The following is a 14141-nucleotide window of genomic DNA, read 5'->3' as shown; positions in this document are numbered from 1 at the left end:
GTTTAAGCAAAAGTAAAGAATGTTTAATGCTGACCCAACAATTGAGAATATATGTTTATTCGGTAAGACTTAAATACGGTTGTAAAATCTTAGGCCTCTGTCGGAGTCATGAATATCATTTTGATTTTCTGTGTTATGTAAGTAGAGGTAGCAATATATTTGTGGGTTTTCAACGAAAAGTTGCATAGTAAAAAAGTAAACGTCTGGTGTGCAGTTTCTGGAAATTATTGGACTCACTGAAGAAAACGGACATCCAGTAACTGATAATCAAATACGCTCTATGACTCAAGGTCTCACACCGTTTGTGATTACCTTCGGTGGTTTTGCAGATCAAGAAACTCAACCTTCGTTAGCCAGTGTGTTCAACAAGATGGGGAAACGTGTCACACATACACATCACAGGTTTCTGTGGGAGAGATTTGGAAACAGTGTGATTGAACGTTTCACCTATTTTTCAGTTTTAACGTATGTCCTAAAAGTTTTGCCTCAAAATATTTATCGATTCTTTTTAATGGAGAAATTTGTTTTAACACTAACTTCTTCTTCTTCTTCAAGTGCCATCTTCGTTCCGAAGGTTGGCGATCATCAGGGCTATACGTATTTTCGAAACTGCTGACCGAAACAATTCGTTGCTGCTACAGCTATACCATTCCCGTAGATTCTTTAGCCAGGAGTTTCGTCTTCTTCCTATGGACCTTTTTCCTGCTATTTTTCCTTGCATAATTATTCGAAGCAGTTCATATCTTTCGCCTCTTGTAATGTGTCCCAAGTATTGCAGTTTTCGTTTTTTGATCGTAAATATGACTTCCTTTTCTTTATTCATTCTTCTCAAGACCTCGACATTTGTGACTCTCTCGGTCCATGATATTCTCAGGATTCTGCGATACATCCACAGTTCAAATGCCTCTAATTTTTTGGTATCAATCTTTTTCAATGTCCATGACTCCATTCCGTAGAACAGCACAGAAAGTACGTAACATCTCATCAGGCGAAGTTTCATTTCAAGGCTCAAATCTCTTCCGCAGAACACTCTCTTCATTTTAGTGAATATGGATCTGGCTTTTTCTATTCTTATTTTGATTTCTGCTGAGCTATCGTTGTCTTCATTTATAAAAGTGCCTAAATATTTGTATTTGCTAACTCGATCGATAATTTCATTGTGTAAATATAAATTTTGGACATTTTGTGTTGATTTCGATATTACCATAAATTTAGTTTTCTTTATGTTCAAAGATAGTCCATATTCTTCGCTGCAGTCTGCTATCTTATTCACCAATGTCTGTAGCTCTTCAAGTGTTTCTGCGATCAGAACGGTGTCGTCGGCAAATCTCAGATTGTTTACTCTAACACCATTTATTTTAATACCTACGGATTGCTCAGAAAGTGTTCTATTCATTACGTCTTCGGAATAGAGATTAAACAGGGTTGGTGACAGTATACACCCTTGTCTCACACCTCGCTTTATTTCAATTTCTTCAGTGGTATTATTCTTTACTCTCACTACTGCTTTCTGATTGTAGTACATATTTGCTATTAGTCGGATGTCTCGTTTATCTAAATTCTTTTCTGTCAGGAGTCTGATTAGGTGATCATGCCGCACTTTATCAAAGGCCTTGTTGTAATCTATGAAACACATGAATACATCTTGATTTATGTCAAGACATCTTTGAGACATAACGTTCAGTGCAAACAACGCCTCTCTTGTTCCAAGTCCATTTCGGAATCCAAACTGGGTATTATTGATGTCCATTTCCAGTTTTCTGTGTACTCTAGAGTGTATAATTTTCAGAAATATTTTCAGTACATGGCTCATCAGACTGATTGTACGGTAATCACTACATTGTTTGGCATTTATCTTTTTTGGTATAGTAACAAAGGTGGATAAAAGCCATTCTTGTGGTATTTTTCCTGATGTATAACACTAACTAGTTACAATAAAATTATAGCTTAACTAAAGTATACTATCGAGTTGCAGTGGGACCATATTGTGTAGTGGCCCATTCTGCCCTACCAGACGCAAATTTCTTCGAATGTCTCTCATTAGATCGTCGTAAATTCGCCGTCTTAATTGGTCTTCATATTGGGTTTCTAAGCCTCCATGATAATCCTTTCTAGACAGAAAAGCCCAAAAACCCTCTGTTGAACGAGCCTGCGGCAAGTTTTTAGAGTTATCGCTTTCGGAACAAAAGGTATGTCATCTTTTCGAAACCAGTTTTGGTATCTCTTGAGTAATGGCATGATGCTAGGTTCGGCCAAAACCGGCCCATGCCAGGGCATTCTTTTTTCTTCTAGTTCCATGACCGTTATCGATCGTTGTATATCATGTTGGCTACCATATTCGCTATCGTGACTTTATTAACAGCAGCTCTAAATAACGAAGTAGTCGATTTTCTGTACCATTGTCTTAGATTTTTCAGCCATGATGTTCTTCTTCTACCAGGACCACGTTTACCTAGAATCTTTCCTTGAATGATCAGATGTAAAAGTTCATATTTTTCAGGGTATCTTATGTGACCGAAGTGTTCCAGCTTGCGTCTCTTTATTATATTGACCAGTTGTGTTGTTTGGTTCAGGCGTCTAAGGACCTCGTGACTTTATTAACACCAGCTCTAAATAACGAAGTAGTCGATTTTCTGTACCATTGTCTTAGATTTTTCAGCCATGATGTTCTTCTTCTACCAGGACCACGTTCACCTAGAATCTTTCCTTGAATGATCAGATGTAAAAGTTCATATTTTTCAGGGTATCTTATGTGACCGAAGTGTTCCAGCTTGCGTCTCTTTATTATATTGACCAGTTGTGTTGTTTGGTTCAGGCGTCTAAGGACCTCCTCATTTCTGACTTTGTCGACCCAGCTTATTGGTAGTAGTCGTCTATATAACCACATCTCAAAAAGTTCCAAGCGTTTAAGCATCGCCTCACTTAAGGTCCACGCTTCCACTCCATACAGTAGCACTGGAAAAATATAGCAATATGTCATTCGAACGCGAAGGTCAATACTAAGATCGTGGCTGCAAAGTACGTTTCCCATTTTTACAAAAGTGGCTCGGGCTTGTTCTATGCGGCTTTTAATTTCTACGGTTGGATCCCAGCTGAAATTGATATTTTGAAAATAAGTTCCTGTAGCTGGCTGTATACCATGTATCACAAAAAATTTATTTAAAAATCCTTTATAAAAGGTATATAATTAAAACACCCAATCGGGCTACTCACAAAACGTTTTCGGAATCTATATTCCATCATCAGTGTGTCTAAGTGTACATGTTTTGAGCGACTAAATATTTGGGTAAAAACTCGTTAAATGTTATTAATTTGAATTTAAGTTACATTATTGGATCTTATATGTTATGATGTTAAAGCTACAATTGGAATTGATAACATGGCAACGTAAGACTCTACAGGAGGTTGCTGGTCCTGAGACTCGTCTTTTGGGGTGCTTTTCCATTTTTTGCCATTTCTATTGTCCATGTAACCTCACTTTCTGTTAGAGACGGACCTGTTATAGCAATCGGTGTATAGTGTTCTACTCTTTTATCTTCAAATAATTCAGAAATGTAGTTTTTCCATTCTTTTAGCTGCTCATTGATTTCTAATTTTGTGTCCCTTTTTGACTTTTAAACTTTGAAATAGTTGTTTCCGTTTGATTCCGGCGATCTCTTTAAATTTCGTGTGTAGATAAAATGTATCGTGTTCCTTTTCATAGTGTTTAATTTCAGTACATTCTTTATATTCTAAAGATGGAAGGCAGACATAAGTAAAAGAATGTACTGAAATTATTCATATGAGAAAGAAAAAAATCATTAACAGTTTAGCAGTTTTCGTGTTAGTCCAGTCGTCAGAGAATTGCCCCCTAAAAATCATACGAACAAGCGGAATTTTGCCAAGAATATTAATTTACCACTTCTACCCCCTGGCTTCCCCCTAAAACCCCCCTCGTAGGAGGATAAAAACACAAAAAAAATCGATTTACCAAGAATCTGTACGTCATAGAAAAAATGTTTGCTCGACGGTAAAAATTCGATATCTTTTGATCCAAGTGTCCTATGAACAAAAATCAAGATGCGTTTTAAAGGTATCCCAGCTTTCGTATGCAGTTTTTGTATTTTGCCGCGAGTAAACTCAGTTTTTATAAAGATGTTAAATAAATAAACGTGGCGCGATTTTTGCCATTTTATAAAATTCCCGTGAGATCAATAAAAATGATCACTTTCATTGACCAGTCGTAGTAAAATTTCCATTTTTGGAGATTAATCTTTTAACCCTATGACATGAAATTTCAATTTTAAGTTGTGGCAACAAATATGAGGCATTTGAAATATGAATAAAAAACGCAGAATTTAATGTTTTACATTTCAAACGATCGCACGACACGGGAAATGCCTCCAAGAAGACGGTTTTGGGTGTAGTTTATAGCAGAAGTTTGGTTCTTTTGAAAAACGTACTAGTTTTATTGAAAAAAAAAGTTTTAAACGTTTTAGATTGTTATGTGAAAGTTTAAATCCAGCGCTTTTTAAGCGTATTTCAAATGCGTCACATTTTTTGCCAAAACTCAAATTTCATGCTATAAGTTTTGAAGGTTAGTTTCTAGTAATCGAAACTTTATAGTGGTTAGTCAATAAAAGGGATATATCGTATTGATTTTACTTGCGACAAAATACAAAACCTATCTTGATAACTCTTTACCTATAAAACGCATCTTGATTTTTGTAGATCGGACACTTGGATCAAAAGATATCGCATTTTTACCGTTGAGCTGATACAAATTTTATTGAACTTCAATAAAACTTTTCTGAGAGAACGGTTCATTCTACACAAAAAGTGAAATTTTTGTTTAAAATTATCTCAGCTACATTTTTTATTTGAAACATTTTTTTCTACGGTGTACAGATTCTTGGTAAATCGATTTTTTTTGCGTTTTTACCCCCTGCGAGGGGGGTTTTAGGGGGAAGCCCGAGGGTAAAAGTAGTAAACTTTTTTGCATCTTTTTGGGGTCCCAAAATTAATATTCTTAGCAAAATGCAGCTTGTTCGTATGATTTTTAGAGGTTGAGTGGCATTTTCGTCTCTGACGACTAGAGTATGTATTTTTCAAATTTTTTTCGATATCCAAATACTATTATTTCTACATTAAAAACATCACGTTTTACTTGATTTGACACCAATTTCTTGCTTTTTTTAAATTCTTGTACAGCTAGCTATATATTTTGTATTTAATGTACATATTTTATCCTGTCTGCTCAACAAAGGGATTTATATATATTTTTTTAAAGCTACATTGAACCGGTTTTCTTCGCCAACTTTAAACAAAACACGATTGCTCTTTTTGTAAATATTCAATGCTTTTTGAACTGTTAAATTGGTATACGTGTCCATTCATCTGCATCTAATGGATAACGGAAAATATTCTTTGAAGTAGGTATTTCATTTTGTGTTTTTTTCCGCGGTAATTTTTTTTCCAACTCCCTTATTTTATTAATCATTAACTATTAATCTTATATCATATCCACCTAAATTTTGTTTTATTGGCATACTTTATCATAAGAAGATAATTTCGTTAATTGTGTACTCTAATAAATGTTACTTTTAATTAATAACGTTACAGATCTATCATGTAATCACCAACCACGCGTCTGATAGACTACCAAAAATTCATGTTTTTTATAAGCGAAAATTATCTTAGTACTCCCTACATATTTGAAGTCATAAATAAAATACATTTTATACAATGGCATGTTTTATTGACAAAACTTATAACGGTTGTATTTACAACTATAATATTATACCATTATCATAAACTTAATTACAATAAAAATTTATTTTTTTTATTAGATTTGAAAAACGCAATTATATTCTCATACATGCAGATCAAAAGTTGTCACATATTTCGACTGCACTGTAGTCGTACGTTTTTTTTATATTCCAGGCAAATTGGGTTGTGGTAGGTGTAAGAAAGCTAAGGAGGTTATTTCTGTAATTTTTAAGATAAACGGACAATTTTTTTGTTTTATTTAACTTTTCAACCCTGGTTTCAACTCTATTCTGCGTATAATTTGTGGTATGCTCAATCTTCAATTAGTTCAGAATGGATCTGTGTACGATTGGTTGTAGTGAGTCGGATCTTAGTTTCCGGAAGGTTATTTATAACTATACTGAAAAGTCGTGGAAAATTCAGGGAAACATTTTCAAAACTTTTATCCAGAATATCTCTCGGGAAGTATATCTACAACAAAAATGGATAAAGGTAAAATTGTTCGGAACTAAATTTCTTATCAAAAGTTGTTTGTGTAATTAAAAAAATGAAGTGAACAGAGAAACTGTTTTAATATAACAATTTTGCAATCCAGCTCTGTCCGAAAAATTAGAAAACTTTCAAACTTTCTGCGTGTTACAAACCCTTCTATTTTTTACTTACGAACTTTTACAGTTGGTAGCGGTCATACTGTTGAATTTGCATATGTCAAATTGGCTGACAATTATTTAGTCTGTTTTCCCAAAACACCATGTATGGGTATAGCGTACAATACTTGTAAATCAAAATTGGCAGATCAATATCCCGAACTAAGCAACATAGATGTCATGGAATTATTATATGCTACCAAATGTAAAACAAATAAATTTATTTGTCAACTTCAGTTAAAATAGCATGAAACGGGAATCAATTGTTTTAGTCTAGTGTGTTAATATTGATTTGCAGTTGAACTTTATGACATTGAAACGGTTGGAAAGTTTACATACCTGGGAGTAGAAATATATGTCGACGCATCAGAAGATGGAGAAATACGGAAGAGAATAACGCAGGCAAACGGCTTATGTTGCCTTCTCCCATATATTTCGGTCTAAAAATGTCCACCGAAATACAAAGATGAGAATATATAAAACATTAATTCGACCAATAGCATGCTATGGCAGAGAATCATGGGTCCTAAAAGAAACATCCAAAAGCAAACTCGATACATTCGAAAGGAAAGTACTGAGGAAAATACTAGGACCTGTGAGTGAAAAAACGGAATCTTCAGAAGTTGATACAACGAGCTTTATCAACTTTATAAGGAAGCACCACTGTCAGACTTCATTAGAATACAAATATTGCAATGGGCCGGACATGTGATAAGAATGGGAGAGGATATGCTACCAAAAAGAGCATTGAATGCTAGAATGCAGGGAAAGAGACTGGTTGGAAAGCCAAGAAAGCTCTGGGAAGACACAGTAAACAGCGACGCACAAGCCCTTTTAGAAGTCCGTATATGGAGAAGATCAGCCACAGACAAGCAAGGGCAGAGGCAAAAAATAAAGGAGGCCAAGGCTCAATTTGGGCTGTAGTGTCGTAGAAGAAGAAATTAAACTTTACAATTTTGGCATCAATATCTTGGTTGCAAATCACACAAACAACTTGTTCAGATTCCATCTTACTCACCATTTACTTAAATATGAATATAAAGTGCTCGTTATCACAGCTGACGAACAATACACAATAATAACCGCACAAATAAAAATTAATATATGATTGAACATTAAAATAATTCACAATATAAAACAGCAAAATTATTCGACTTCAGGTAGATAAATCATTATTACAACTGGAACTGACGAACTTTTTCGTTTAAAATCTTCCTACAGATAAGAAGCACTACAGGTATACAGTACAGGTTTACAACTTACCAATTTTGTCGTCAGATAAACAACTGTCCCATTCGCACCACCTGAATTCACGTTTGGTCTCTTACTTGTACCCACACAGCATCTTTCCTCTCACCTGTCAATGACTTATACTAGCCAGAACCGCCTGCCATTTTACCTATTTACTTTAAATCGTTTAAACAAACACATATAATGTGTAAATTTCAACTTGACAGAATAAGTATATTTTCCTTCATATGTGACACATCCTTCGGTTTACCTTTCTTTAAATTTTTTCTACACTTTCAAAAATATAGGGTTTGAGGACGTGCAGAGCTGATACGTGCCAGGTGATGATTCCCATACTTGGCATTCTATGACTCATCATTATAAGACTTTCTAGCCTTACAAACACAACGTTACTCTGGTCTATTCCTCCTCCAAGATGAACTCACATGTTTCTCATATCTTATTCGATGCTATCAATGAATATTTTTCTGGATCTTTCTCTGCCCGATTGGGTCTATTAAGATGTGTTTTTCTTACTGGATAATTTTGCTCCATCCGCATGACATATCGTACCCACCTCAGACTTTATATTTTAATGTGTTTGACCATATCTGGTTCCTGGTATATTCTGTACAGTTCGAAGTTGTTTCGTCTTCTCCGCACACCACTGTCATTCACCGCTTCGTAAATTCTCCTCAATATCTTCCTCTTAAAATATCCTAAACTGCTTTCATTGCTTTTTGTTAGAGTAAGTCTCGTAGCCGTATTATTGATTTGTAAAACTTCATCTTCGTATTTTTTTGATATATTTGAGGACTTGAAAGGGGGCATTAAGCCCAAAATATTTTCAATTTTGACTAGTGCTCCCAGGTATACAAATTCGTTAACTTTAAAATATATAAATTTATAGACGTTTAATTGTGAGATATATGTATATATAGTAAATTTATCTAAAGAAAAGTACGGACGACAGGTCCAGTTACACAATTTTCTATAAGATCTACTAGATCCATAAAAAACCATTCACTAACGCAATGAAAGAAATGCTTGATGCCGTGCCACACACTCCAACAATTTACCACCAGTACTACAGAAAAATCTTCCGCATATATTCTAACACGTTCATTCAATGACGTAAAGCAATGAACTTTTATTCTGATGACGAAATTACTACGAATTATTGTAATTTTGATCTGTGCTAAACACTAAATAATCGAAAACATTGCTTAACATTGGTATTTTTTTTTTCTGCACTTTTTTTTTCTGCACATTAATTAATTTGCAATATACTTGATCTTCTAAAATTCTTATTTATAATAATTGACACATATGTGCTTTAAAAATTCTAGAGAACAAGAATTCATCCAATAATAACTTTTAAATCTGACGTTTTAAAAAATTGTTCAGGTTGCTTTGATAGAGCACATGAAAATCAAGCACAACTTTAAAAACGTTAACATAACAACTCATAAATAATATACTCACTATCTACCCATAAATGTTCACAATTTAATGAAGGTGAATTGTCACTGAAACAACTGTTGAGATAATTGTTAATACATTATGTGGAAGTGTAGAAAACAGCAATTTTTATTGTTTAAAAAATTTTATTTTCAGTAAATATCGGTCGAATCCATCAACTATTTTTATATTTTTGCTTAAACATCAATTTCTAGCCACCCGGTATACAACCAAATATTTAATTACTCTGTCTCAATTCAATTTTAATTCCAAAAAGTAAAGTGAATTTTTAGTTCTACTATTAATAGACTGACTGCTCGGTGCGTTTTATCCTTTATAATTGCCTCGAAAATTTTTGCTTCCACACTTACAATATGCCCATGAATTAAATATAACAAACTGTGTGCCTTACTAAAAATAGCCGACTGGTCACCTGCTGCGTCGTACTACAATTTTGGATTTATTTTTAAAAACGTTTTTGTCTCGTTCAATGCTTAGTTCAAATCAAACTTGATAGGTAAACACGATAGTATTATTCGTTTGCATTTTTAATATACTTACCTGCATTTTATTCACAGCCACTCCTGAAAATAAAATTTATGTAAATCGATGTCGATGTGGTTTAGTTTATGATTCGTCGATGTTTGGTAAATGTTTAATCGACTTTTTAAAAATGTTGACGGTGATAAAGAAACTATGATAAAAAAACGCGTGTAATAAGTGCTTCATCATTATTATACGTTTCTACTTTTTGTTATATTATTTATTTTTTGTTTGCGTGGCCAACATCAGACCAGAATTTATAGGTTATGTTTGGATTGTGAGTATAATTTGTTTGTTTCGGCGTTCTGTTTACGCTTTTAATTGCAATTTATACGATTTTTTAGTTTATATTTATAATTATTACTGGTTAGTCTTGTTCTGATTTAAAGTATTTACTACTTTAAGGAATTTTCGGTTAGGAAGGATACGAAGTATGATTCAATTTTAGATATTTAAATACACGTGGTAGTGACTACTGCAACCTCATACGGGAAAGTAGTGTTTAATATAATTGAGTTTAAAAATTTTACTAAAAAAATATAAGCAATTGTTATTTCGTTAACGTTTTTATAGACCAATTGAACAAAGGAAAATTTTTTTGTAGTATATTTTTTCCGTACAGCGTTTGTGTACAATATTAATGTTTAATTTCTAAAAAAGGCTTTTTTACTTAAAAAAATGCTTTCAACATATTTTTTGTTTATATTGTAAGATTTTTATTTATTTGGTATACGTGAATCAAAAGATTAAAATAATTTAAGAACGATAAATTGTGATAATTTTTTACACACAAATGACAGGTCGTATTTTTTTATACTGCTTATTTGATTTTATCCTTGTCTATCTTGCCACAAATCAGCATCAATATTTCTGGTTTTGACCACATCCTCTTCACTCTAATTTTATTATCAAATATTGTTCTTCCGTTTCATCTTTTTCTTATAATTATTGACACGTATATGTATTCCTTGAACACTTTTCACGTTTTCTTAATTATTTTTGATCTGTTTGTAATGAGTCATAATTTTATATTTTGTTTCATTTAGTAAGGTATTTTATCCATACAGTATCCAGTCAATGTTTTGGAGCAAACCTGAATTTAGAATTATTTTTTGGTTAGTTCTAGAATTCTTGATGTTGATGACTTTACTCAAATTTTGTAAAATATATCTTATTCATTATTAGTGTTTCAAGATATTTTATTTCGTTGCGAACTTACAAATATTAACATTAACACATGACAAACTTAAATATAAACAGCATATACTGAGAAAACACAAACATAAGGATTGTTTAACATAAAGGAAAAATCAAGTAAAATAAAGAACTGATGCATAAGATAATCAAAGAAAATAAAACAAGATATTGATAGTAGAAATAAACTGAAGGAAGTAAAACCACTAAAATACAATAAAGCAATGAACATAACTAGAATACCCAGAAGCCATTATAAAAATAGTTCAATCTGACTAAAACGTATAACTTTCTAAAAATAAGAGCGAATAGGAGACAAACTGATTGGATACTTACTATGTGCTCTTTGAAAATGAATAAAAAATGTCAATATAAGAGTTCGTCTTGAATAGTGTTATTGTTAACAATAATTTTATATATTGCTTACAGAAGAAAAATCACTATTTTTTAATACACATAATTTTAAGTGTTTTTAAATTGTTTATTTTAACTGAAATTTTCAAGTGAACTTAATAATAAAAAATAATGTTGTCCGTTAATAATTCATTGATATTCACAAGGAGCGCCCGGTATTTCCTTTAGTTAAACAGAATCACTCAAATAAGCAGATTAAGCAATACTTTTTCCAGTATTGTTAAAACTTGAAATGGATAATATTCCCTATCGCTTCTAGGATGAAGTGAATAATACAACGTAATGTATACAATGTCTTAAATAGTTTTGATCAATGATTAAGAGTTCTACACAAATGTATTACTGGGGGCTCGAATTCTGTTTTTTATTCGTCTTTTTCTTTTTTTTTTTAATAATACACGCGGGTCCCTTATGCTATGTTTGTGTTTATACTCTTAATTTACTAATTTTTTTCCCTTTTTAGGACTCATTTACGGGTACCCTAAAAGAAGAAGAGGTATCTACTTCTGATAAAGATAAGAACCCTAAATCTACAGAAAATCCATCGAATAAGGCTGCACTATCGGACAAACCTAAATTAGGAAAAGCTGGTGCTTTTACACCTACCCGTGAAGTGGTTGTTATATTGGACGAAGCTGTTCCAGATAAAAAGTCAACGGTTAAGGAAATAGCAAATGTAATTAGAAAGTCTACTGAGAAGTCTGTAGAGTCTGAGATTATAGAAATTGAATCTGAAGATTCACAATTATCCGAAAAAGCATCGGAGACGGCTCAAGATGTAAAGGAGAATCAGGAAAATCTTAAAGTTACTCGAGAAGAGCCAGTACAGCTTATGGAAGTTGATTCTGTGGAAACAGAAACGAGTTTCGAAAAGAAAATACCTGTACATAAAGTTAAAAGCGAAACTGATATTAAAGGTTCCAATACAGAAAAAGATGAATTAGAAACCGGAAAATCTGCGTTAGATGCTGATGGAAAAAGTTCTCTGTCCATATTGGCGCCACCAGCAACACCAAAACTATTTTCACAATTAGGTAAGTTTATTTTTTTATACTTCTTCGAGTAGTTACTAATTAAGTTAATACAGCTCTTCAAATTTTGGTGTGTGACACATATATACAGTATGTTAGGAATTAAGAAGAACACACATGATAATTTGAAATAAACAGCATTTATTAATTATAGTTGAAGAAAAAAGAATACAATTTAGTAAATATCCCACTCTTCGCTTTCTTGAATGGTTTTTGGTACATTGTTTTGGCTATTTTTTATACAATTTTCTGATATTTGTTTATCTCTAAATAATGATTCAGATAGATAGATAGATGATAGATTTACTGAGGAGGCCTAATGGTTAAGATATTTCCAATCGGATTATTTTTTTTTTTTCACATTTAACACATTTTTTGGTGACTTTGGACATGTGATAAGAGGTCTAATTTAGTTAAACTATTGTTTGACATATATTATTGCTCTTTTAAAGAGAGTTGTGGCTTTCTAGGTTACTAAATGATTAGATGTTTGAGCAGAAGACTAGGTCCTTCTGGGCCTAGTCCGTATGATATGGGTAATACAATGGACCCGTTTTAGAGGTCTAAGTGTCTGAAGGCCTCCTACCTGCCTAACTTCCCACTAGGCTAAGTAACGGAGATATTGGCTGTGAGTTTCGACGGTAGCGCTCTCTCGCGGTTTGAAACTTGTACTTTTCTTGTAAAACCGGTGTAAGTGAAATAGGACAAAACGAGAAAAATAGATATTTATCTCAAAATACACAGATTATGAACTGAAATATTATTGTAAACTGATTACTGAACGAATACACAGAATGAATAATAAAAGTAATTACGCTTTTTTATTTTATTCATTATAATTATAATATGTAAGATATAAGTTCCTGTGACTGGATGACTACTTACGCAAGAGGCCATTGAGAAAAAGACGAAGTTTATGTGAAAATATTTAAAGGTTAAAGGTTACCTTACCTTACTTACTTTTGTGGAGTGTTTATGTTTACTATTTGAAATATATTTAAAATGGAACAAAGACCTAATTATTATATAAATGCAATACATAAAGTGTTGCTTTTGGGTCTTCTACACTATGTGAGGCAAAAACGACGAGAACGTAGCTCAATATAATATATATTATATTATCAAACACAACAGCTAACATTTATTGACAATTAATTGAAATAAATATTAATCCATCCAATAATCTGACACATGATACATATATTATGTCAAAAAATGTCGGATACGACAATCAAATATATTCGTACAAAAAATTTCGTATTTCGTGTCATCGGATATCGGATCTGTCAAAATCCAGTTTACACCTCTTGTTTTCATTTTTCATTCTGTTTACTGTTCTTACTGCTCAGCGTTATTTTTTGTGTGCGTAGGCCTTAGTACTTAGATATCAATTTGTTTGAATTTTATCAAAATGGATATTAAACATTACACTGGATTTAAGTCTATATCACATGATATCCCATATCAACCAGTTACACCAAAAAAGGGGAAAGATTTAGTTGATGCTGGGCATGTACGCAATGTTTCGAAATATAATAGCTGCATCTAGGCCTCAGGTACATAACTAGGGCTCATTTCTGCATCAGATTTTCTTCCTCCAAGAAAATGATCACTGCAAATTAAATGATGACTTTTTGGAGTCCATAATGATCCATCCTCGCTACAAAATCAATTATTTTTTTATTTTACACCATAGAAATATTATGTTGTTTGTATTATAGGTTATTTACTTACTTTTTCTTATTGATAGCAATAATCCACTTTTCTCTTTGAACTGTTTTATGCTTGGCAACAGGAAATGAATAAAATTTACAATCACTGTTATACCCAGTATTTTTACATGTATCAATACAACAGCTGCTATATCTTTTTT

General features: G+C 32.6%; 1 protein-coding gene across 1 annotated transcript in view; it reads left to right on the top strand.

Annotated features, from left to right (window-relative positions):
- Positions 1–14141, top strand: part of LOC140431504 (uncharacterized) — a 103490-nt gene that overhangs the window by 65600 nt on the left and 23749 nt on the right. The window contains exon 13 of the mRNA XM_072519419.1: positions 11701–12271. Within this exon, the coding sequence (XP_072375520.1) occupies positions 11701–12271 (571 nt within the window). The remainder of the gene's footprint in view (positions 1–11700; positions 12272–14141) is intronic.

Source organism: Diabrotica undecimpunctata, chromosome 1, assembly GCF_040954645.1.
Source record: "Diabrotica undecimpunctata isolate CICGRU chromosome 1, icDiaUnde3, whole genome shotgun sequence".
Classification (NCBI taxonomy): domain Eukaryota; kingdom Metazoa; phylum Arthropoda; class Insecta; order Coleoptera; family Chrysomelidae; genus Diabrotica; species Diabrotica undecimpunctata.
Note: the sequence above shows the minus strand (reverse complement) of the source record. Positions and strands in the feature narration are given on the sequence as shown.